The sequence below is a fragment of the Marmota marmota genome, unplaced genomic scaffold (assembly GCF_001458135.2).
Source record: "Marmota marmota marmota unplaced genomic scaffold, marMar, whole genome shotgun sequence".
Lineage (NCBI taxonomy): Eukaryota > Metazoa > Chordata > Mammalia > Rodentia > Sciuridae > Marmota > Marmota marmota.
Window position 1 is genome coordinate 15,858,954 of NW_026000005.1, and position 26,954 is coordinate 15,885,907.

The 26,954-nt window shown below is 33.8% G+C and overlaps 1 protein-coding gene across 5 annotated transcripts in view; it reads right to left on the reverse strand.

Annotated features, from left to right (window-relative positions):
- Dnah7 (dynein axonemal heavy chain 7) overlaps positions 1–26,954 on the reverse strand; it is a 304,117-nt gene that overhangs the window by 209,999 nt on the left and 67,164 nt on the right. For 3 of the 5 annotated variants that reach the window (XM_048808205.1, XM_048808204.1, XM_048808206.1), the window contains 7 exons: positions 20,302–20,485; positions 19,203–19,382; positions 15,080–15,352; positions 14,249–14,376; positions 12,033–12,111; positions 9,511–9,735; positions 6,830–6,976 (listed from right to left, as the gene is read on the reverse strand). In XM_048808205.1, the coding sequence (XP_048664162.1) occupies positions 6,830–6,976; positions 9,511–9,735; positions 12,033–12,111; positions 14,249–14,376; positions 15,080–15,352; positions 19,203–19,382; positions 20,302–20,485 (1,216 nt within the window). Of the gene's footprint in view, positions 1–6,829; positions 6,977–9,510; positions 9,736–12,032; positions 12,112–14,248; positions 14,377–15,079; positions 15,353–19,202; positions 19,383–20,301; positions 20,486–26,954 lie in introns of those variants that run through there. The other 2 variants (XM_048808207.1, XM_048808208.1) reach the window with 2 other exon arrangements.

Consider the following 26,954-nt stretch of genomic DNA (forward strand, 5'->3'; position numbering starts at 1 on the left):
CTTCCCCACCATTCCCCCCAGCATTCCCCCTGAACTTGGCCTAGGGCTCTTAGAAAGGTGCAAGGCAACCCAGATCAATCTACAGATGGAGCAGATGAAGGATAGGTCAGCAGCCCTGTCAGAATTGCACTCCTATTCCCTGACATAATAACGAAGCCATTTTGAGAGTACAGACTGCTCTGTAGCAGACAAAGCCTCCTCCCCTTGAGTAGAGATAGCAAGGAAAGGAGTGAGTGAAACAGCATACAGACTCCCCTAAAACAAGTTTATCTGGCTTGGGTCAGAGAACAATGAATAGCATGATATTTGCATAACAGAAACTGCCTCATAGTTGGAAGATTCTATAATCAAAATCCTAAAAAGAATGGCCCTTTTTAATAATATCTCAGCAAGAATGAAACAGAACTTCTGCATGGTAACTATTGCATTAACTGCTTGATAACTGATTCTTAGTGTCACCCTACAATTTGTGTTTTGTCAGAGTTCTAATACTATGTATTTTGTCAATTAACTGGAGCCTGTCTTGATACCTCTTTTCTTCTCTTCCATCTCCATCACCATCCTTTGTCCTTCATCCATTTTACTCTCCCTATTTTAACTTGTCTCCCTTCTCTCCCCCACCATTTTACTTTCTTTTTTCCTTTTTCTTCTATTTTCTTTATTTTATTCCATCTTTCAGTTCAAATTAATACACTACAACTAATACTTAATCTTTTTATCCTATGATTTATTATTTCTCACCCATGATTCTCCTTTGTTAATAGAGTTGTAGGGAACATTAATACTAATGGTTACAGCATATGCTAATATAAGTTAATATAAAGTGTGCTCTTATAATACCACTATTATTTGTGGTTTCAAAGAGGCATTGGAGGTTGAAATTAACACTTGGTTATGCTGTTCAAATACATGGATGATAAGACATACTCCCAGCTCAGGATTTATTGTAGATAACTACTCACCAAAGGACCCCCCACATAAAAGAGGAAGAAGAATCCATCTCAACAGATGCAAAAATAGGACCTTAGAAACCATGGGGAAATAGGCCAAAAAGATGATTTTAAAGATTTCAACCCCTCAATAAGTGAATCTACAAATGTTGATGTGGATAAAATCCCAGATGAAGAATACAAAAAGTTGATAATTAAAATGACCAATTAATTTAAAAATCTAAGGAATAACTCAGATGAAATAAAAATACAAATGAGAATTTAAATACAAAGAGGTGCTGAAAAATCAGCAAATAGAAATCTTGAAACTGAAAGACAGAAAGCAAATAAAAAATTCAGTTGAAAATCTCACCAACAAATTAGACCTACATAGGAGACAGAATTTCAGGACTTAAAGATAATATACATGAACTTGAACACTCAGTCAGCAATTAAGAAAAAGAAAAGATAGGACTGAAGTACAGGCTAATGGCATTAACAATCTTTTCAGTGAAATAATACCAGAAAAATGTCAAAAGCTTGGGAATGAAATGGACATCCAGATACCAGAGGCATATAGAACCCCCAAACAGACAAGACCAAAAAAGAACCTCTCTACAACATATTCTAATTAAGATACAGGACAAGGATGGAATTTTTAAAGCCTCAAAATAAAAATGCCAGGTCACATTTGGAAGTAAACCTATAACTTCCTATTTCTCATAAGGAACTAAAATCCAGTAATACCTTGGAATGTCTCATTCAAAGCCCTGGAAGATAACAAGTACCAGCCAAAAATGCTATATCCAGCAAAGCTATCACCTTCAGAATCAAAGGAGAAATAAAAATCTGCAAAGATAAGCATAAACTAAAAACTTCATGGTTTCTACAAAAGCGCTACAGAAAATATTTAAAGAAATAACACAGAAGTTAAAAACAAATTTCAGAGCTCTGGCAAGGATAAATCTCATTATAAGAGTAACTTAGCAAATGTAAATTAAGACCAAATTAACACTTTTTTATTATTAACATCCCTCTATAATAAATGTGTCTCAATTTTGGCAGAGTGAATTAAAAAATAAGACTCAACTACAAGTGGTTTGCAAGAGAATAATTTCATAGACAAAGACAACCACAGGCTGAAGTAAAAGGATGGAAAAAGATATCCCATGCAAATGGAGACTGAAAGCAAGCAGGAATAAGTACTTTTATATCTGATAAAGCACCCTTCAAGTTAAAATTAATCAGAATAGACAAGAAGGTCACTTCATACTGGTAAAGGGAACAACACAACAAAAAATATAACCATAAATATTTATATCCCAAATGTTGGTGCATATAATTATATAAAACAGTACTTGACATTAAGGCTCAAAAGACTCCAATATGACAATATTGGGGTGATTTTACATACTTCTATACCATTTGATAGGCCATTCAGACACAATATCAGTAAAGATTCTTCAGAGCTAAACAATTTTATGAGTCAAAAGAAGCTAAGAGACATGTATAGAATAGTTTATTCAACAACAGCTTAATACACTTTCTTCTCAACTTCTCAAGGAACCTTCTCCAAATCTTCTCCAGACCATATTTTAGGACACAAAGCAAGTCTTAGAAAATATTTTTTTAAAAACTGTATATTCCTTTGCATCTTATCAGGTCATAATAGAATGAAATTAGAAAAGAACAGCATGAAAAAACATAGAAATTACATAAACAAATGGAGATTAAAAATGCACTTTAAATGAATCAGAGAGAAAATAAGAGGAGAAATGAAAAAAATTCCTGGAATCAAATGAGAATAGGGACCCCACATAAAAGAATCTCTAGTACACCATGAAGTGGTTCTAAGAGGAAACTTTATAGCTCTGAATACTAAAAATCAAAAAGACCCCAAATACATGCCATTATCATGTTATCCAAGATCTTGGGAAAACAAAAACAAACCAATTCCAAAATAAGTAGAGAGAAGGAAACAATTAAGAGCCAAAATTAGTAAAACAGAAAATAAAAAAATAATACAAATGATCAATGAAACAAAGAGTTGGTTCATTGAAAAGATAAACAAGATTGATAAGCCCTTAGCAAAATTAACCAAAAGAAAGAGATACAGAAACTCAAAGTTTTAATGTTTTCTTTCATATGTGGAAGCTACAGTTAAAAAAAAAAAAGGAAAGGGGAAGAAAAGGACAGAATAACATAAAGAAGTTATCCCATATAAATTAATAGATAAGTAAAAGAAGTCTAATAGACAAAGGAGAATTGGAGAATGCTTTTTCTATTTCTATAAAGAATGATGTTGGTATTTTAATTGGAATTGCATTGAATCTGTATAGTGCTTTGGGTAATATGGCCATTTTGACAATATTAATTTTTCCTCATGCCAGTTATCAAGAATACAGACAATAAATGTTGGCAAGGATAGGGGGAAAAAGGTTCACTCATACATTGCTGGTGGGACTGCAAATTGGTACAACCACTCTGGAAAACAGTACGGAGATTCCTTAGAAAACGTGGAATAGAACCACCATTTGACCCAGCTATCCCACTCCTTTAAGTCCCAAAGGACTTAAAATCAGCATACTATAGTAATGCACGCAGCCACATCAACGTTCATAGCAGCTCAATTCACAATAGCTAAACTGTGGAACCAACCTAGATGCCCTTCAATAGATGAATGGATAAAGAAAGTGTGGTATATATATACAATGGGATATTAGCATTAAAAGAGAATAAAATCATGGCATTTGCAGGTAAATAGAAGGAGTTGGAGAATATCATGCTAAGTGAAATAAGCCAATCCCCAAAACCAAAGTCCAATGTTCTGATAAGTGAATGTTGATCCAAAACTTGGAGAGGGAAGGCATGGGAAAAATGGAGGAACTTTGATTGGGCAAAGGAGAGGAAGGGTGGAGAGGGTGCATGATAGTAGGGAAGATAGTGGAATGAGATGGACATCATTACCCTAGGTACATGTAAGACTGCACATAGGATATGACACTACATTCGTGTACAAAAAACAGAGATATGAAAAGGTGTGCTGCAACTGTGTACAATGAATCAAAAGGCATTTTGCTGTCATATACACCTAATTAAAATAAATAAATAAATAATGAAAATAAAAAGAAAGAATGGATGGGGTGGGGGGCAAAAGAAACACTGAGAAGCTAAGGGTAGAATAAATGTATCTCAACATCATAAAAGATATACAGGAAAAACCCAAACTCAATAGTGAATGGGGAAGAACTAAAGCACTTCCTTGAAAATTTGGAACAAGACAAGGATGCCCACTCTCATCATTCTTATTTAATGTAATAGTAGAAACTCTAGCCAGAGCAATTAGGCAAGGGAAAGAAATAAAAGAGATACAAATAGGAAAAGAAGTAAAATTATCACTGATTGCAAATAATATGATCTTATACTTTAAAGACCCCCCCCAAAAAAAAACTCCATCAGAAGATTTCTAGAGGTGGTAAATTCAGCAGAGTTGCAAGGTACAAAAATCAATAGCCCTTCTGTATACCCATAATGAATCCACTGAAAAAGATATTAGAAAACAATTCCATTTACAATAATCTCAATAAAAGCAAAAGCCTATGAATAAATCTAACTTCTAAGGTGAAAGACCTCTATAACGAAATTTGCAGAACAATGAAGAGAGAAAATGAAAAGAATATTAGAAGTTATAAAGATCTCCCATGTTCTTGCATAGGCAAAATTAATATTGTCAAACCAGCCATATTGCCTAAAGTGTTATCCACATCCAATGCAATCCCCATCAAAATACTAATGACATTCTTCACAGAACTAGAAAAGAAAGGTCCTTAAATTCATACAAAAGAATAAAAGACTCATAATAACCAAAGTTCTGAGCAATAAGATCAATGCTGGAGATATCACGATACTTAATCTCAAGTTCTACTACGGAGCTATAGTAACAAAAACAGTGTGGCACTGGCATAAAACATAGATGTGAAGATCAAGGACTAGAACACACAAGAATTGAAGAAAAATCCACACATATATAGTCATCAGAGTCTTGACAAAGTGCCAAAAACACATTGGAAAAAAGACAGCCATTTTAATAAAAAGTGCTGGGAAAACCGAATTTCCATAGGTAGAAGAATAAAACAAGATTTCTTTCTCCCTGAACAAAACTCAACTCAAAGTGGATCAAATACCTGAGAAATTGACCAGAAACTTTGCGACTGCTAGAGAAATTACAGGGTCACCACTCCAACATATAGGATTAAGTATTGATTTCCTCAGTAATACTTCTGAAATTCAGGAAATAAAACCAAATATCAATAAATGAAATAGCATTGAGTTAAAAACCTTCTTCACAGCAAAGAAAATCTATGGAAGAAGAGAAAATCTTTTGGCAGCTATTTCTCCAACAGAGAATTAATAATCAGGAATATATAAAGAACTCAAAAAGCTTAACAACAAAAACAAATAACTCAATAAATAAATGGGCAAGTGAACTAAAGAGACATGTCTCAAAATAAGAAATACAATGACCAACAAATACATGAAAAAATGTTCAACAGCTTTAGCAATCATGGAAATATAAATCAAAATTACACTGAGATTTTATTTTACTCAATTTAAAATTGCAATTAACAAAAATACAAATAACAATAAATGTTGGTGAATAGGTGGGGGGAAATTTACTCTTATATTTTGTTGGTAGGTGTGCAAATTTAGTATAATCACTGTGGAAATCAGTATAGAGTTTCTTCAAATGATTAGGAATGGAACTACCTTAAAACCCAGCTATACCACTTCTAGTATTTGTCCAAAAGAACAGAAATCAGAATAGTATTGTGAGACATGTATTCTGATTCACAATAGCCAAGTTATGGAAACAGTCTAGGTGTCCTTCAACAGATGAATGGATAAAGGAAATATGGTACATTCACACAATGGAATTTTACTCAGACATAAATGAGGATGAAATGATATAATTTCAGGTAGATGGATTGAACTGGAGAACATTATGCTAAGTGAAATATGCTAAACCTCAAAATTCAGGGGTTATTTTTGCTTTCAAATGTGGAAGCTTGATAAAAGAAAAGAACAATAAGGAACTCTCACAAAAATAGAAGGGGCATAAACAAAACAGGAAAGGGACAAGGGGAAGGAGAGGGGAGGAAAAGAGGAGGTACTTTGGGCAATGAAATTGACCAAATTATGTTATGTGCATGTATGCATATATCACAATGAATCCCACTATTATGTATAAATATAATGCATCAATTTAGACAATTTTTAAAAAATACAAATAGAGCTGAAAAATCTAACCAGGCTTCTATGAAGATGGAAAACCTAAACAGTAACCAGATATTATTATTTGCCTACTTCTGCTAAAATAATATAGGTTCAATACCTATATTTATGATAGAATTATGATGCTGATATTTAATTATGCAAAGCAAAAACTGAGAAGCAGACTTAGACATGACTCTATCCTTAAAATAAAAGACTAAGGCCACGAAAAAATCAATACCAATAGAAAACAGCAATCCTGCTCTTCCTTGAAGAACATCTGTAAAATCTATTTGTACCATTTCTATTATTCTCTAGTTATATAGTTAAAATGTTTTATTTGAATCTATTTCTTGGTACTAGGGATTGAACCCAAGGGCACTGAACCACTGAGCCACCTCTCCAACCTTTTTTTTAAATATTTTGAGACAGGGTCTTGCTGAGTTGCTTAGGGCCTCTATAAATTGCTGAGGCTAGCTTTGAACTCATGATCCTCCTACCCCAGCCTCCTGAGCCACTGGGATTACAGGCATGCACCACTGCACCCAGCTGAATCTATTTCTTAAAGGTGAATACCCAATACAAATGCCATTCTTTTTCATTTGAACAAATTAAATTTAAAATTATACCTTGTCTGCTGCTAAATCCAATTTGGCATTCAGTGTCTGAGCCTTCTTCAGGTATCTTTGTACATCCTGAAGATCTCCAAATGTATAAAATTCTTCTGCCTGTTTGGCATAACTCTCCAATTCCTCCACAAACCGTTCACACCGCAACTAATAAAAAAAAAATTTGCAGTTACTATTTTTAAAAGTTAAAAACCCTAGGCATCAAGAGAAATTTTAAATATTTTTAAGGGTTATCAGAATTATTATTATATTTTTGTTACTGACAAAATATGAAGAGATCATTCAGAAGATGAGTAAGATCTAAAATATGCAGGATTTTTAAACCTTGAACTTAATTTGCTAAGATTTCTCGAATTTCCAGATTTAAGTTTACTCTGTATTATTTTTGTAAGGAGTTCTAACACACAACAGAATAAGTTCAGATTTCAAAACTTAAAATTTTAACATTCTGATATAAAATCTGTGTGTGTGTTTAATATTTTTTTAGATGGACACAATACCTTTATTTTATTCATATTTATGTGGTGCTGAGGATTGAACCCAGGGCCTCACACATGAGAGACCACACATGAGAGATGAGTGCTCTATCGCTGAGCCCCAGCCCCAGCCCTGTGTGTGTGTTTTTAATGAGAAAAGCTTATTATAAAATTGTCATTGGTAAGTCATCCTAAATGAAATGGCTCTAAAAAATAGCTAACAATGAAATACTCAAAAGTCAAATATGGGTTATTAAAAATAGTTTTTCTATTATATAGATTTTCTAGGTGGTTGTCCTGTTTTCTCTAGCCTCCTGGCAAATTTATGGGTCTGGACCAGCCAGAAAGGAAAATAAGAGGAAAAATTCATGAACATTACATGTAGTTTTTTGTAATAGTATAGTTTACAATAAAGTATAGATAATTCTGTGTCACCTAGCAATTTTCTAAGACCCCATTATATTGTAATTCAAGTATCTAATATTTACTCTTCATATTTTCTATTTTTTGGTTTTTAGTTGTATATGGACAGTATAGTATGCCTTTATTTTATTTTTTGTTTATTTTTGTGTGGTGCTGAGGATTGAATCCAGTGTCTCACACATGCTAGGCAAGCTCTCTGCCACTGAGCTACTGCCTTAGTTCCATTTTTTACATTTAAAAAAATGCTTTTGAAATGGTATAAATGTGAAACAGAAATATAAAACACAGTTTAACAGTTTAAAATAATTTGATTTTTAAAGTCTATGGATTAATTTTCCATATAACATATTCTGTGAATTAACTGTATTCTCAGTAGCATCGCCCAGAAAGACAGCTATGCTGGTAATCAAGGGATATCTTAACTGTCTGACCTGGAACAAGTCTCTCAATCTTTGGGAATTAATTCACTCATCTATAAAATGAGACAAAAATTTAAACATTCATTCAGACAGTAGCTATGGAGTGCTCATGGTGCTCCATATGCATGTGTTATGATTTAATGTGTCCCCCAAAATTCATGTGTTGAAAACTTGATCCCTAGTGAAACACTGTTGAGAGGTAAAACCTTTAAGCTGTGATTAGGTCCTGAGGGCTGGCCTATGAATGGGGTAATACCATTATCATGGGAACAGGTTAGTTATCACAGAAGTGGTTTCCTGAAAAACAAATGAGTTTGGTTCCCTATGCCCCCTGAGCAATTCCTTTGTTCTTTCTCATGCAAGTGCCTTTTTGCCTTCTGCCATGGGATGATACAGTAAGAAGCCCTTTGCCAGATGTGGGTCTCTCAAACTTGGACTTCTCAGCCTCCAGAACACTAACAAACTTTTGTTCTTTTCAGGTGTTCTATTACAGCAGCAAAAAAACGGACAAAAAGACGTGTGTCAGTCACTGTGCTAGCCCACAGGATATAAGGAGGAAAGGTAAAAATGAAACAGCCTTGCTTTCAAGATGCTGGCCATCTAATGGAAGACAGACCTGAAAATAGTAACATAATGATCAGATCATTCATTTGGTGGACATGGGTTAAAAATGCAAGGAGAGCAAAGGAAAAGCTGCATTGAGATCTGAGAGAATTCTCAGAAAATAAATTGTGTTAGAGAGGCACATGGTGGCAGCAGAGTGTGTTCCAGAGTGAACACAGACAATGTGCAAGAGATGAGAGATGTACAGGAGTGTAGATGTTGCTTGGGGTTACAGAAAAGTCACAAGCAAAGAGTACAGAGAGGTAGGAGATAAGGCTGACTAGGTACACAAAGGTAAGTCACAAACCATCTTCATTTGAAAGATTAAAACAAAAACAAAAAGAAAATGCTCTGGTCACAATGTTTAGGAGAGTTTTGGTGATTATGAGGTATGAAGGGACATTTTGCCAAACAGAGCATTGATGTTCAAGCAATAAAAAAAAATTAAAAATTTAAAAGACTAAAAATAGTACTATAAACTATATAAGATTACCAGTGTTTCTTTTTTCATTAAAAATCTTATATGGTCACAGTCACTTGTGGGTAAAATATTCCAATGTTTTCTTCCTATTCCCTTGAAAAATCAAGAAATGACCCCACACTGATAATAGGGTACTCAATTGTTAAATATCCAATAAGCAGAAATCCAATTTATAAAGTAAGAAAGCTCAATATATGACCTTTGAAATAAAAGATTTGGCAATGTTATGAAAAGTTTAAAATTCAAAATAAAAATAATTTAAAATATTAAAATACCAACCTTAAGGCCATCTTGATATTGTTCCGTTTTCTCTTTAATAATTTTTCTGTGTTCATCAAAAATTTCTCCCATTCTTCCATACCACTGGAAAACATTATTATTTAACCTAATGTCTGCTGGAGAAAAGTTGGCACACTCAATGAGGAAGGCAAGGCAGTTTTTAGAATCCACTAATCTATTTCCCAATTCAACCATTTCAACCGCCTCCGCTTTCTGGATATAAGCCTGAAGGAAAACAAAAATAACAAAATGAACTGCTTACGTCAAAAAGTAGACATGGACCCCTTCTCGGTCTATTCCCTAAAGACCTAAAAAGAGCATGCTACAGGGACACTGCTACATCGATGTTCATAGCAGCACAATTCACAATAGCAAGACTGTGGAACCAACCTAGATGCCCTTCAATAGATGAATGGATAAAAAAAAATGTGGCATTTATACACAATGGAGTATTACTCTGCATTAAAAAATGACAAAATCATAGAATTTACAGGGAAATGGATGGCATTAGAGCAGATTATGCTAAGTGAAGCTAGCCAATCCCTAAAAAACAAATGCCAAATGTCTTCTTTGATATAAGGAGAGTAACTAAGATCAGAGTAGGGTCGAAGAGCATGAGAAGAAGATTAACATTAAACAGGGATGAGAGGTGGGAGGGAAAGGGAGAGAGAAGGGAAATTGCATGGAAATGGAAGGAGACCCTCAGAGTTATACAAAAGTACATACAAGAGGAAGTGAGGGGAAGGGAAAAAATAATACAAGGGGGACAAATGAATGTCAGTAGAGGGGGCAGAGAGAGAAGAGGGGAGGGGAGGGGAGGGGAGGGGGGATAGTAGAGGATAGGAAAGGCAGCAGAACACAACAGACACTAGTATGGCAATATGTAAATCAATGGATGTATAACTGATGTGATTCTGCAATCTGTATATGGGGTAAAAATGGGAGTTCATAACCTACTTGAATGAAAGTGTGAAATATGATATATCAAGAACTATGTAATGTTTTGAACAGCCAACAATAAAAAATTAAAAAAAAATTAGACATGGAAATACACTGTATAAGTATGTGCAGACTTATTAGAGGTGAAGGCTTCTGGTTCAAACTAAGGGACTGCAGCTCAGATCAATTCTCCTCCCTCCCTTCCAAGCACCTCACCAAAATGGCAGAAAAAAAAAAACTTAGAAAATACTTAACGACATACAAAAAGCAAAGCAATGGGGAAGTACAGAGGAATGCTGTGGGTTGCTGGAAGACAACAGCAGATGCTCTCTGAGTGATTTCACTTATTCTTTCAGAATTACATTTTGCACAACCAACCATATGTCAAGACCTGTGCTAGGTGCTGGCAATGTAGAGGGATAAAGAACAGAACATCCTCATGAAGTTTGCAATCTACTTGGAAAGATAGTTAATAGTCAAATAGCCATCAGTGAAACTGCACCTCAACAGACACAACTGCTGCAGAAAAAAACAAAAACAAAAAAAAAAGACACATTGCTTAGAGCATATAATAAACAGTGGAGGCAGCTGGAGGTAGAAAGTAACTTTCCACAAAATTATAAAATGACCCCACATTGTCAATATACTATAAAATCACTCCTTAATCATCCAATATGTATATTATCTTCTACTAAAATTTCTATTATAATAAAGTTACAATATATGACCTGTAAAATGAAGCAGTTGGCAATGCTACATAAAAGCTTGGTGTTACCAAAATGAAAAGGAAGTTTCATGAAATGGTGAGTAGATTTAAAACACAGAAGTAACATGAAAAACAATCAAACTAAAACTTATCTAATAATTTCAGTGCCATAAATTCTATGCTTAAAACACAATATTTTTCAGAAAATTACCACAGAGATTTTAATATTTAATAAAATGTAGATTTTACAAAAAACAAAATATTTGCTGAGGAATTAAACATTTGTTGATAAAAATGGAGGGATAACCATTCATTTGAGGTTGCCTTGAACAGTTCTTATTTATATCTGTAAACATGGTAATAATTATTAATAGTGCTCTCAAAAATATTCTGGTAGACAATTGCATTACTTGCTCTAATATTTCACCTCTCCAGCAGGCCCTGTAACGTCCTCTCATTCTGACTTGCTTTGGTCAATAGAATGTTAGCTATGTGATACAAGCAAAGAACTTGAAGAGCACTCAGACAATGAGGCTTGCTTGTCTATCATGCTATGAGAACAAGCCCAGGTGAGCCTGCCAAAGTTGGAGCAAAGCCAAATTTCTGAACCACAGTTATACTAGTCAAACCAACTGAGAGCTGACTGAGCCAATGTAGTGAGTAATCCAACTGAGTGATGAGTGACCCCATCAAAACTAGAAGAACCACCCCAGAGAGTCCAGCCTAAATTACCAAATTGCAGATGCATGAACTAAGCGTTTTTAAAGTCCATATTATTTTTAGTTTCTGTCTCAACTTTTAGAATGATTTGTTTCTCTGAATTATCGTGTCAATAATGAACTGATGCACAACTATAATGTGTTTATATAGACAATACCTTCATTTCCATTAGTTCTGCTGTATTTGGAGGAGTGCTTAGAGCTTTTTCAGCTATTTTCTCAAATTCTTCACATAATCTGAAACACCAGACAAAAAAATCAATCTTACAAATTCATGATCAAATTTCATTTCAAAATACACTCCTGTTTACATAGTGTTTTGCTGCATAACAAATAAAGATTATAACTTATTTATATGACATCTAATAAATTAAGTGCAAATTTTTGTTCATCGACTTATTTGTTCAATACAAATTTAGGGATCATCTATTACATTTTCAACTTCAATATTAAGTGACAGCGACACAGAAATGACTAAGCTGTAGTAATGGCCCTCAAGAAGCTCAAAATCCACTATGAAGATAGGACTAAAAATGATTATTTTCAACCTAGAGTTTTGAGGGCTCTAACAGAAATTTAGTTGAGATGGCCCAAAGAGAGGGAGTGATTAACTCCACTTGGAGAAAACGGTTATAATGGACCTGCATTCTTACAAACTTCTGGTAATATGAAAATCTTTCTTACTGATTAGGATTGTGGCCAATATAAATGGTGAACTTACTTCAGGGTAGGGGGTAAAGAGAAAGAAAAGAGTAGCATGAGCTAAGGAAGTCCAGAAAAATTCTTCACAAAGATTGGCTGTAAGGTGAAGGAGACAAGAATAGTAATGGTAATGATGTTGGGTTGAAGTCGGGCTTAGAAGATGGAAGAAGGATGTGAACACATTTGCAAACTTCAGAGAAAGAATCAACAGAAAAGAGGAGGTCTGACCTATAGGATACAGAGAGGATTCCAGGTCCAGAGTGATAAGAGGCAATGTGTGGCACCTACAGTTCGAAAGGCAGATTCTGCCCTCTAAGAATGTGACAGACAGCTATGAAGAGCTTCACGTAGAGGTGAGGAAAGCATGCAGAGGCAAGAAGTTTAGATCATTCTATCTCATGGTTCCTGATATGTCCTCTGTACATCTAGTGAGTCTGGCGTAATTAAGAGAAAATGAGAACAAACAAGTAGAACTGGCATGAGCTCAGTGAGCATTAAGAGGCAGGGAAAGCAGCTATGAAATTAAAATAAATATTTCACCCACTAGGAAACACTGTAAGTAAAAGGCATCTTCTCTCCTAGTACTTCTAGAGGAAAATGTGCTTTAAGCTAAAAATATGATCTTGTTGCTAGCTAAGGTACCAAGTCCTGGTCTTTTCTCACTAGCCCTCCCCCTCACCCCTCTGCCCTCACAATGTCTATGAAAGCATCACAAACCACTCCTGGTTCTTGGAATATGCCATGCCATTTCATACCTCACTGCCTTATATATATTCTCTTCTCTACCTGAAATTCTTTCAACTACATTGTTATCCTGGAACATTCATCCTTCAAAATGAAATTCACACATCGATTCCTCTTTGCAGACTTTCCTAATCCCCCCAACCCCCAAACACCACCCTGAAAAAAATATTAATCATGTCTTTCTCTGTTCTACTTCTGTGCTTCTGTACAGAACTTACTGTACCTTACTGTAATTTACCAATTTGTATTTTATTCCCTTTCTACATTGTAACTTCCTTCAGCAGTTGAATTCACACTTCATAGAGTCTGATCCTATGCCTAATACAGGATAAGTTAAAAACAAACAAACAAAAAAGACAAAACAGGAAGAAAAAAAAACACTTCCTTCAGGCTTTTGTACATCTTAAGATAAATATTTTTAATGATCTATTTTTCTCTAATACCATAATCATAAAAATGGGTCAACTTTCTTAAAAATATCCTGGGTTGGTCAAGAAATAATTTCCAGTTAACAACTTGTCATGCCCTTTAAGAGTAATTAGTAAGGCAAAATTTCAAATTTGAGAATTCCCTGAGAACCCATAACAGCTATTGTGTAAATCCACTTTGAAAACCCACTTTGTATATTGATTATACAATTTAGAACATCTGATGTTAGATAATATCCTTATGACATGTGCAAAAGAAATGCAAACAAATTTAATGCAACCTTAATTTATATAATTAGAATACATTAGTAGTGAAAAAGAAATAATATTAATAATCACATCCAGAAATGATACTTAAAGCCAAGTAAAAATACATTTGGCACAATCTTTTCTTCTGAATCAATTATGACAATGCACTAGTCCACTACTTTAGTTGTGTGATAGTTTATTCTGTTGACATTCCCTCCAAAATAAAAATATATTCAATATCACACAAATACCTTGTATTTACTTCCTGATGATCTGTGAACATTTTTGCTATAAGTTTCCCACAAATATTATCTGCTCGTTTTACCAATGCTCTGATTAATTCTTCACAGTGTATTTCAAACATTCCCAAGTGAATACTCTGAAACATATTAAAAGTTTAATAAACATGAAATGGAATAAAAATTAATGAGATTCCCATATTTTTCCATTCTCATACGATTGATTTTTGTAAGTATGATCTAATAAGGTTGTTGTTTTTTTCTTCAAACATGATGCCTAGAGGGTTTTCTGATATTTTACAACTATCTTCTGGATAAACCTCCTCGAAATTATTATCCTGGAAGCCAATTCTTTTAGAATAATAATAGATAAAAACAATTTGGAGACTGAGTTACTACTAAATAGGTAAAGTAGATTTCAAATGTTCCATTTGCTCTGTATACAAAATATAATACAGGGGCATGGTAGAAAACTAGAAGAATGTTGATTAAAAAAAAAGAACAAAAGAAGAAAATTTTAAGTTACCATTATCCTACTAGACAGAAGTAAGCATGGGATTGGGATAAAGTTCATGGGATTGAGAGAAAGAAGGGTTAAATTATATGAAGGTCTTACAAGATAATGTCTCCACTACATGAGCACAAGAACTGTTATCTGTCCTGTCTGCCGCCTAATACCCAGGGCTTATCACAATGATTGGCATATATCCTAAACTCGATAAATTTGTTCCTAGTGATAGTAATGCTCTAATTCTTTCTCTGTATGTTCTAAACTACATGTTAATAAAAAAAGGAGAAAGATTGTTGGGTACAGATAACTGTTGCACAAAACGAATCATTTACCTTTCTAGATGTGTACTGTATTTCATCAATTAGTTTTTGGTATCTGCGAATTTCTTCTATTATTCTCTCATAATTATGATTCTCTGCAAGGAAATCATCAGCATCTTTCTCAGCTTGTTTGGTAATTAAAAAGTCATATTTATCATAGAGCCTGAGGTGTTCAGTAGGTGCCACACTCTCTTTCATAATCACCTCCTTAATCTTTGCTTTGTGAGCTTCGACAATTTCATCCAGAATTATGGGCTTCAAAGTTGTTGGTTTAGACTTACTTTCCTAAACAAAGGTGGGGACAACGTAACTTATTTCAAATAAAGTAACCATATCATTTGTCTTTGTAAAAATACTAACCTTATGATAATATTGCCTTTCTTTTTTAAATTTTTATTTTCTAATCTCTATAGGAAGATATTCATTCTAATCACAGCAGGGTTTTAAAATCTAGGTTTCATAGAATATTTTGTTTTCCTTAAGGCTAGCTAGTTGTATTTTGTTTTTATGTATGGATCAAAGAGTAGTCACTTGAAAATCTATACAAAATAAGATTTAGAACATAAAGACAGAAAAATCCACATTTTATTTGTGCAATTGTACATGCTAGCTTTATAAGGTTATGTCTACATTGTATAGTATTAAAAGAAAATTCACTAGTTCTATGTCATATCATCATACATTTTAATCCTAGAACTTCTTGACCTTCAGGAGAAATTTATCTAGAACAAAGAATGACTGTTGACTCATTCATTGACCTTCAATCTTTGAGCCTGAGAACAGCAACCAGACCATACTAAAATCCTTAGTTGCAAACTTTTATTCTGCTATCATAATCAGAATAGCAATGGGTATGAATGGACCAGATGACACGTTTAAATAAGCAGAAAAATCTCAACACTTTGCCTCTATTCCCTTCTCAAATATGAGGACAAGTAATTATGTTGATATAGTTTATTATCTGAACTTAGTAACTCTTAAAAATATTTATGCTCTGTTGTCAAGAGGAAGAAACTTTTAACTGTAACAAATGAAAATTAGTGTGAATAGTCTAAAACATTCAAAATCGTCACATCAAATGGTTCCTTAAGAGAACTGTAAAATTTTCTGTCAGCTGGGGGCATTTGTCTGCAATGCCCTCTAGTGTGCATTTCAGAAAATCACTTTGCTTAGAACTGGTGAAGCTTCACAAGAATATTAATGAATCCAGCTACTTTTACCCCTGGGCTTAGTAGATGCTTGGTTCTCATCTTTTCTGAGAAATAAATTTTAGGATAATGCAATCTATATCACATGATATACTATATGCAATGTGAAATTATTTATTCTTGTATGAAACTCATTAATATTCACTATAGAATGTTTCTTAAATTTACTAACAGTCTAAGTCTATAGATTTATCTTTCTTAATATAATTGGATACCAGGACTTCAGAACTACATTAGAAAGTGTTTTTTAAATCTAATCAGCTCCTGTCAAGAGTTAGAAGAAATGATATTTTGTATGAAACACCTCGGGTGCTCTAAAGCGTATCAAATTAGACTTGATAAAGTTACATGCTTGGACTCAGTGCACTGGCTTCTTGCAGGTTTGCCTTCCATGAAAAAAAAAGTGTATTTTTAGTTCATTTTCAGTTCCTATCAAAAGTTGTGATAAAACAGCAACATAAATCCCACTTTTGCAATTGCTGTCAAAGATCATTGAGACTATGTGCAATTATCTTATTCAAGACACTTTATTATCATTTGTTTCCAAATCTGATTTCACGAATCACCTAAGGCTAGGGGTAGTAGTCATGGTGAGCCTTTGAATTTGTATTTTTAAAATATCACCAGGTAATATTCATACGTTACCCTAGGTATCATGCCCCATGAAAAACCTTTTTCTCAAAATCTGATACCAGGAAAAAATATCATTCTCCCCTGAGAAGTTTAAATTGATTATATTAATCCTAACTTAAACTTGTCACATTTTCATGTTTTAGAAATCAGGAAGATTATAGTCATATTTTATAACCATAAAATTATAGTAATTGTACTCATTTGGATAATTACAATTATTACTTTTATCTATTTAGAACTTATTAATTCACCTTGGTAACTTATTGTATATGTGTGTTTCATATGCTACCTCAAGTCTTACATGAAAAAAAAATGTAATAAAGGAATTGAATTTCACAAAGGACAAAGTGAACAGTTACGTTTCTTGAGTGACTTCTATGACAACATGAGAAACAGATATCCATAAAATGACTAAAATTATCATTTATAATGTACACCTAAGTAAACAAAAATTTAAGGGGCCAATAGGAGAGAGCATGACTTGAGATAGATCACAGTCTGCAGAAGTGAGCAGCTGCCCTGGGAATGGCACTGATCTCCTTCTCTAAGCTTCACTTTTGAGTCTCCAGCAAGGTGGAAATAGGAGGTGGGAAGTAGCTGTGGGGTGACAAACTCTCAGGACTGACCAAGGTAGGAAGTCATATTTCGTACCCACACATAAAATGAAGAACAATGAAAGGTGACACAATAAAATGATGGTTCTGAGGAGACAAATCTTCAGAATACTAAAAGGTGATAGAATCCTTGCATGAGGGGAGAAAAAGAAGAGAAATGTCTTGCTTTTGCCTGATTTCTCAGTGAAGGAAAAAAAATGGCTGCCTTAAGAATTTAGAACCCTGAGCTTGTTCTCAAACAGAGTTGGTAATTGCCAGTGTTGTTCACAAAATTGTTAATCAAGGAAAATAATAGTTAGTTAAAAATAATTCCATGGTCTATGTGCAACTTCCAAAGAATCAACTTAAACCACAACCTCAAAGACTTTCCTGCACAAAGTTCATATATATATATATGCATATATATATACATATATATATATGTATATATATACATATATATATATATATATATCCATCCCCATAATAATAAAGGAAAAATATCCAGAGGAAAAAGAACACTAGTAACAGGAGTCAGCAAACAGCAGAATTAGAATAGCAAAGACCATATATATATTGCAATTATTAAGTATAGAATATAACAGATATTTAATGTGTATAAAGAAAAATAAAAGCTTAATGAACACATGATGATATACAAAAGATTATCAAAAATGATGAGGCCTTCTTGAAAAATAAATGGAATTCCTGAAAAAAAAATTAGAAACTCAGAAGTGAAGATAAAACCCTTAATATGCATAATTTCACAATCATAATGTTAAGTGAAATAAATCAAGTCACAAATGATATAAAAGATGATTTTTCATACTTATAACAAAGATATGAAAAATCAAAACAGAAATTGTTTAGATATTTATAGACATACAGAGAGTTTATTTTTTAAAATTATGAATAATAAATCCAAAAGTCAGGATAGTGATTATTCTGCTAAAAAGTAGAATAGGGATCTAAATAGGAAGGAGCAATGAGGGAGAGCTTTCAATTATCAGTATCATCCTTTCCCTTAAGATGGGCTATAGCTAAAACAGATGTTAACTTTATTACCATGTAAACCTTTACATGCTAATATCCTGTACTCTTTTGTATGGGTGAAATATTTGTAAACTACTTTAAAAATAAAAAAGCAGAAGAAAACTACAGATTGGAATTGCCACCTTGGAAAACTTGTAAGCTTAGGAAATCTTCAGGCATGGTTGTTTAATGTACTAAAGTGCAGTAACTACTGTTGAAATGTCATAGATGGGATCTATGAATTTAAAATATACAAAGAGGAGCTCACTATTTGTGGAAAAAAAATATAAGAAAGGTAATCAGCCACAGGATAGTTTTACAGAGCTAGAAAAGCATAATGGAGGTCTACAGAATTGAATAAGTGCTATAGCAAACAGTATGAGACCCACAGTAAACACTCATCAATTGCTTCAAACCCTATCACAACTTTAACTCCTTCCCCTTAGTGGAATAGTAGACTAGAAAAAAAAAAAAATATATATATATATATATATATATGATAAGTTGATGGAAAATGATAACTGTTTTTAAACAAAGCTTTCTTATAAGCCAATGTTACTGAGCCATTCATAGTCTATGAAACAAAGGATACCTGTCTACACTTTCAGAAGTTATTTCAAGTGAATACCTTATGCAAATTAAAGCAATCAGAAGTTTCTTGTTACTTACCCACTTAGAATACAATTTTGTCTCAACTCTTGGCACAAAACTGACAGCCTTAATCATGATAGCATAAACATTTACAAAGATATCTATATAGTCATTAAAGTCAGGTTCAAACGTAATGGCATCATTCTCAAGAATCAGCCTCATGATGAAACCTGGATGTTCAAAAGCTCTAACAGAATCCTACAAAAAATAAAAATTTATATATGTATATGTATATATAACATAATATTCATATTAATATTCATAACTAAACAACCATACACACACACACACACACACACACACACACACATATATATATATATATATATATATATATATTTATATATATATATAGTGATAAAGAGCACACCAGTTCCAATTACAATACATGGGAAGCCACCCATACTTCCTCTTTCACCTTAGACAGTTAATCCAAGGAGGAGCTCTACAGGAGAAAGTAAGAGTGATTGCAAACTATATTTGTTGGTATCTACTATCCACTTGGCCTATAGGCTAACTATAGGGTCAAAGTACCAGGAAAAAAAAAAACCTAGAAGATGCTTAGTAGCACGCTTTAGGATCATTCAAGAATAAGTCCCAGGCAAAACATTCCAATTCCAATACCCTGTTCATACTATACCTAACAAAACCTTTTTCTAGAAAGAGAAAACATTCCTCATGAAAACTCTCCCCAGCCTCTATAATCCAGGTATCCTAATTGTGGAAATTTTTTACTTATTTTCCTTAATCTTTACTGATAATAATCATATATCCTAAATATGCAAGTTGACACCAATTTTTGGGGGGGAGGGGTACTGGGAATTGAACTCAAGGGCATTGTATCACTGAGTCACGCCCCCAGCTCGATTTTGTATTTTATTTAGAGACAGGGTCTCACTGAGTTGGTTAGTGCCTTGGTTTTGCTGAGGCTAGCTTTGAATTCACAATTGGACACAAACTTTTTTTGACACCAGCTTTTTAATTTAACAAATGAGCACAATAGATCTAAATATGTATTCTGTTTTTTTCACTGGTAAAGATATTTTGTCATTTTCCTCTCTGAAAGAAAAAATAAGTAAGTTACTAAATGCATACTAGTGTACTGAACCATACTTACAGGGGGTTGTGCAATTAAGTCTGTGAAATCTTGCATGGAGGCTAAAGTGAGGTCCTGCAGCTGTAAAGTCATAAGTGTTGCAGCACAGTTGAAAAAAGATTCCAATTTGGCACTGTTGTCACTGGTTGGCAATTGCTTTTTTTTATTACCTTGGTAATAAATATTCTGTACTTCTGGAAACCACCTTGAAAGAACAAAAGACTTTTAAAAGTCAATACTCTCAATGAATTACTCCTTTTACAATAAGCATTAACTGTAATTTCTAGACATCCAAAGGTCTTCATAAAGAGGTATATTGCTAAGTGACATTATCCACTCTCAGAAATGTAAGTGCTAGAATATTTCACTTCTCCTAGGAAAAGAAATTTTAAATCATAACTAATAGAAAATGACTCATTGATGTGATGCTGTAAGACATAAATCTAACTCCTGGAAGTATGATTCCAGCACTTTTTAAAGAAATATGAGAACTAACTTTATTGGCTATCATGAGATACTTCTCTCCGGTCTCTTAAATGTTCTCCTTGGAATATATCTGTTAGTCTAAAGCTATAATGTGAACAACTGATTAAATCAAGGTTGAGCTTATAAAAAATTAAACCCAATTAGTATGTAATGGTATTCAGTTTCATAATTGATGAAATACAAATCAACAAAATCATATTTTATTATTACATTTCTCTTAATGTGACATACTAAAAGAATGACTGATCCAAAACAAAGTTTAAAATGTGTAATAAAAGAATAATCAGGGGCTGGGGTTATGTCTCAGTGGTAGAGCACTCACCTCACATGTGTGAGGCCCTGGGTTCAATCCTCAGCACCACATAAATACTGGTACCTTCTTTCATGAGAGATAATGGATCTTTTTAAAGTAGTTAATATAATTTCAAGAGTCATCTGAATGTTCCTAGAGAGATAATCTAAGCTTTAAATATTCTTATTCATCCTTTTAACAAATCCATATTTAATGTCTACTTATATGCTAGAAACAGTGTTCCAGGAGATATAAAAAGATATGACATCATCCTTTCTCTCACAATAATGAAGGCAATGTGCTTTCAATAAAAACAGGTATGAAGTCAAAGGATAGAGAGATCATTTTCCATTTAAGTATTGAAGAAGGGTTTTATAGTGAAGATGTCAATTTTGTCAAAGAATAGATAGAAATAAGAATAAGAAAGGCCTGAGAAAAAGAAAGTAGAAGTAGGATAAAAAGTAAAATGAGTGGGTAGGTAGTGCTAATATCTCTTATTTCACTGTCTGAAATACAGATAACAGGTGATAGAGATAATACACTAAAAAATGAAAATAAATAAATAAATAAATAAAGGAAAGCCATTTGCAGAACTTTGGAATTAAAACCAAGAACTTAAAGATAGGTACTCAGATGAAGCCTGGGCAGATGCTTCTTTGGTGAGGCATCTCACTGGTAAAGCAACACATAAATACTGGAAAAGCAGCAAATATAAGGAGAAGAGGACCATACCAAGAAAGGAAACTGAAATGCTTCCAGCAGGTTTGGGCAAAAGACAAAATAAGGTTTGGATCTGTAGGACTTGAAAAAGGATGACTAAACGCATTTAAAATATTCATTTACTCATTATCTTCAAAATACTTATGATTCCCTATTATGTGCAATAATATTTGGAGTACAAAGTATTTCTCAGTTCTCAAAGTGCTTATAGGCAAGTGAAGGAAAATAGGGACATACATAAAGAAATACAAAAGGAAGAAGTAATGAGAATAAAGATCTTGAAGCATACAGAAAAAAAGAGATCACTTCCAAAGAGGCAACAGTGAAGATTCCATGGAGGAAGGGTCACTGAAGTGAGGATCTAAAGGACAGAAGAAAGGGTTCTAGGGATCCAAGATGGCATGCCAGAGGGAAGCAGCATTCTGTGTTGCCCCGTGGCTGGGGTCTCAACTAGTGGAATGATTAAAAAGTAAAAGGGGTGGGGATGAGGGAGATACACTTTAGAGACAAATTTAGAGGACAGGAATTTTGTGGTCTAAGGACAAGATGAGGAGATAAGAATAGACACCCACATCACAGGAGCACTCCCCAAAGGAGATCCTTGAGGTGTGGTCTCCCAACAGGACAGGTGGGTGCCATACCCCACCCTCCAATTACACCCAAGATCAACCCTCATACCTGGTAACCCCCACCACCCTGAGGGCAGAGATACCAACTAAGAACAGAACACCCCACCTACTGAATGAGAAGGAAAGGAGGAAAGATACTAATCTCTAACCAAAACAATCCTTGTTTCTTCCTTCAACACTTTTTTCTTTCTTCTCCCTCTTTATTCTCCCACCCTCATATGCCCAACATATGTGAAACCAAGTACTTTGCATAAATTAGGAAACTGAGGACTGAGACTATTGAATAGGATATTACAGTTGTGTTGTATATTTTTTCTTTCTTTTTTTTTCTCTCCAAGTTTTACTATTTTAACATTTTTAAAATTTTTCTTAATATATAATGTGTGTTTGTTTTAGGTACTCTACTGTCTTCCCTCTTACTTATCTACCTAAGATTACTACGTCTCTATTGTCCTGCTACTAACCTTCTTCTTTAGGTTTCTAAAGAGGATTTCTAATAACTCTATCATCATCTCACACCTCCTCAGCATATCTTCCTACACATCACCCTTGGTTCTTTGTCCACCATCAGAAACTGTAAACCTTTTTACAAACCTACTGATTATATTGTAGATAATAATTGAATTCACCTTTTGTGTACATTATGACCAAACTGTAAATGTCTTAATAACAACTATTTGTTTTTAGGTGGTATTTTTTTTTATATTGGGATCTGTTAACATTGTCCTTCCCCTCAAAGGAAAGGTATTGGAACCCTACAGGGGTACTATAAGCCTATAGGGTAAAAACAATAATGCTGTAGTTCCACAGAGATAGAAAGGGAGACACATGAGCAACATGAAAAGACAAGGGAAGAAAGTGCCCCAAACATAACAAGATACCATATTATTAGAATCCATGGCTAGCACAGCAGATGAAATTACCGAGAAGGAGTTCAGGATGTACTGTGAATTAAAGGATGATATAAAAGAGCAAATACAGGCAGCAAAAGATCATTTCGACAAAGAGCTACATAAGCAAATACAGAAAACAAAAGATAGAGGGGCTAAAACAAACAAACAAACAAACAAAAAAAACAGAAATCCTTGAAATGAAAGAAACAATAAACCAAATTAATAGTTCAACTGAAAGCATCACCAACAGATTAGGCTACTTGGAAGACAGGACCTCAGACAATGAAGACAAAATATATAACCTTCAAAAGAATGTAGACTACAGAGTGAAAAGAAGAAACCAGTGAAAGAAAGAAACCATGAGCAGAATATTCAAGAAATATGGGATAGCATAAAAAGAGCAAATTTAAAGAGTTTTGGGGATAAAGTAAGGAATAGAGTTCCAAACCAAAGGAATTAACAATCTATTCAATGAAATAATATCAGAAAATTTTCCAAACATGAAGAATGAATTGGAAAACCAAATTCAAGAGGCTTACAGGACACCAAATGTACAAAATCACAACAGATCTACACCAAAGCACATTTTAATGAAAATACCTAACATACAAAATAAGGAGAGAATATTAAAAGCCATAAGAGAAACGAATCAGATTACATATAGGGGGAAACCAATTAGGTTATGTGCTGATTTTTCAACCCAGACCCTGAAAATTAAAAGATCCTGGAACAATACATATCAAGCTCTGAAAGAAAATGAATGCCAACTAAGAATTTTGTATCCAGCAAAATTAAGCTTTAGATTTGATGATGAAATAAAAACTTTCCATAATAACAAAAATTAAAAGAATTTACAGCTAGAAAACCTGAACTACAGAACATCTTTGGCAAAATATTCTATGAAGAGGAAATGGAAAACAACAATGAAAATCATCAGAGAGAGGTATTACACTAAAGGAAAAACTAATCAAATGAGAAACCAAGTCAAGTTAAATACCAAAAATAAACAAAAATGCCTAGGAATATAAATCATGTCTCAATAATAACCCTAAATGTTAATGGCTTAAACTCACCAATCAAAAAACATAGACTAGCAGATGGGATAAAAAAATACCCAACAATAGGCTGCCTCCAAGAGACTCATATCATAGGAAAAGACATACAACACAGACTGAAGATGAAATGTTGGAGAAAATCATACCACTCACATGGACTGCAGAAGTTTCCATCCTCATATGAAATAAAGTAGACTTTAAGCTAAAGTTAATCAAAAGGGACAAAGAAGGACATTTCATACTGCTCAAGGGAATCATACACCAACAAGATATAACAATTATAAATATATATGCCCCAAACAATGAAGCATCTATGTTCATCAAACAAACTCTTCTCAAGTTCAAGAGTCAAATTGACCACAACACAAGAATTCTGGATGACTTTAACATACCTCTTTCACCACTGGATAGATCTTCCAAACAAAAGCTTAACAAAGAAACTATAGAACTCAACAATACAATCAAAATCTTAGACTTAACTGACATATATATAATATTTCATCCTTCAATGAGCAAAAACACTTTCTTCTCAGCAATACGTGGATCCTTCTTTAGAGAAGACCATATATTATGTCACAAAGAACTCTTAACAAATACAAAAAAAGTAGAGATATTACCCTGCATTCTATCAATCACAATGGAATGAAATTAGAAATCAATGATAAAATAACAAATAAAGGCTTCTACAACACTTGGAGACTAAGTAATACACTACTGAATGAACAATGGGTTGCAGAAGACATCAAGGAGGAGTTTAAAAAATTCTTAGAGGTAAATAAGAAAACTGATACAACATATAGAAATCTTTGGGACACTATGAAGGCAGTACTAAGAGGAAAATTCATTGCATGGAGTTCATTTCTTCAAAGAAGAAAAAGTAAGTGACCTAACATTACATCTCAAAGCCCTAGAAAAAGAAGAACGAATCAACACCAAAAGCAGTAGAAGACAAGAAATAATTAAAATCAGAGATGAAATTGAAACTACTGAGAGCCATTGCCAAGTAGGTATGACGCATGGCATGACCCAGGTCATTTGCAGTGACATTGCATGTAAGGTGACCTTGCTCAAGGACCAGGGCGGATCCAGGTTTAGGGTGTATCCTGCTGGGATTAGGGAGTATCCTGCTGCCTCAGGCGCGCCTGCACCTTGAGTTCCCCTTGAGTTCTCCCGGGATTGAGAGAGTATTTGGGATTTTGCCCAGAACATGGATTTGTCCCAGAACGTGACTATAGAGTGCCGGTGTGAGTTCGGGAATAAAGAATTGCTGTTTGAATCTACAAGGCTGTGGTGGCTCGTGATTTTATGCCCAGCCAGACTGTGGCAGAAACAAAAGAAACAATTGAAAAAATTGACAAAACAAAAAATTGGTTCTTAGAAAAAATAAATAAAATTGACAAACCTTTAGCCTTACTGACAAAGAGAAGGAAAGAGAGAAAACTCAAATTACTAACATACATGTTGAAAAAGGAAATATCACAACAGTCACTACAGAAATACAGAAGACAATTAGAAATTATTTCGGAAACTTGTACTCCAATAAAATAGAGAATATTGAAGGCATCAACAAATTTCTAGAGATATATGATTTGCCCAAGTTGAATCAGGATGATATACATGATTTAAATAGATCAATTTCAAGTGACAAAATAGAAGACTCCATCAGAAGCCTACCAACTGAGAAAATCCCAGGACCTGATGGATACACAGCTGAGTTCTACAACACCTATAAAGAAGAACTAATACTATACTCTATAAATTATTTTATGAAATAGAAAAAGAGGGAGCATTTCCAAACTCATTCTATGAGGCCAATATCACCCTGATCCCAAAACCAGGCAAAGACACATCAAAAAAAGAAAACTTCAGACCAATATATCTAATGAACATAGATGCAAAAATTCTGAATAAAATTCTGGCAAATTGAATACAAAAACATATTAAAAAGATCGTGCATCACAATCAAGTGGGGTTCATCCCAGGGATGCAAGGCTAGTTCAGCTACGAAAATCAATAAGTGTAATTCATCACATCAATAGACTTAGCGATAAGAATCATATGATCATCTCAATAGATGCAGGAAAAGCGTTTGACAAAATATAGCACCCACACATGTTCAATACACTAGAAAAATTAGGGATAATAGGAACATATCTCAACATCATAAAAGCTATCTGTGCTAAGCCTCAGGCCAACATCATTCTAAATGGAGAAAAATTGAAAGCATTCCCTCTAAAAACTGGAACAAGACAGGGATGCCCTCTTTCACCACTTCCATTTAACATAGTTCTTGAAACATTGGCCAGAATAGTTAGACGAAAGAAATTAAAGGGATATGGATAGGAAAAGACGAAATCAAATTAGCACTATTTGCTTCTATACCTAGAAGATCTACAAAATTCCACTGGAAAACCTCTAGAACTAGTAAATGAGTTCAGCAAAGTAGCAGGATACAAAATCAACACCCATTAATCAAAGATATTTCTGTATTTATCAGTGAAAAATCCTCTGAAAGAGAAATGAAGAAACCTACCACATTTACAATAGCCTCAAAAAAATAAAATACTTGAGAATCAACCTAATGAAAGATATGAAAGAC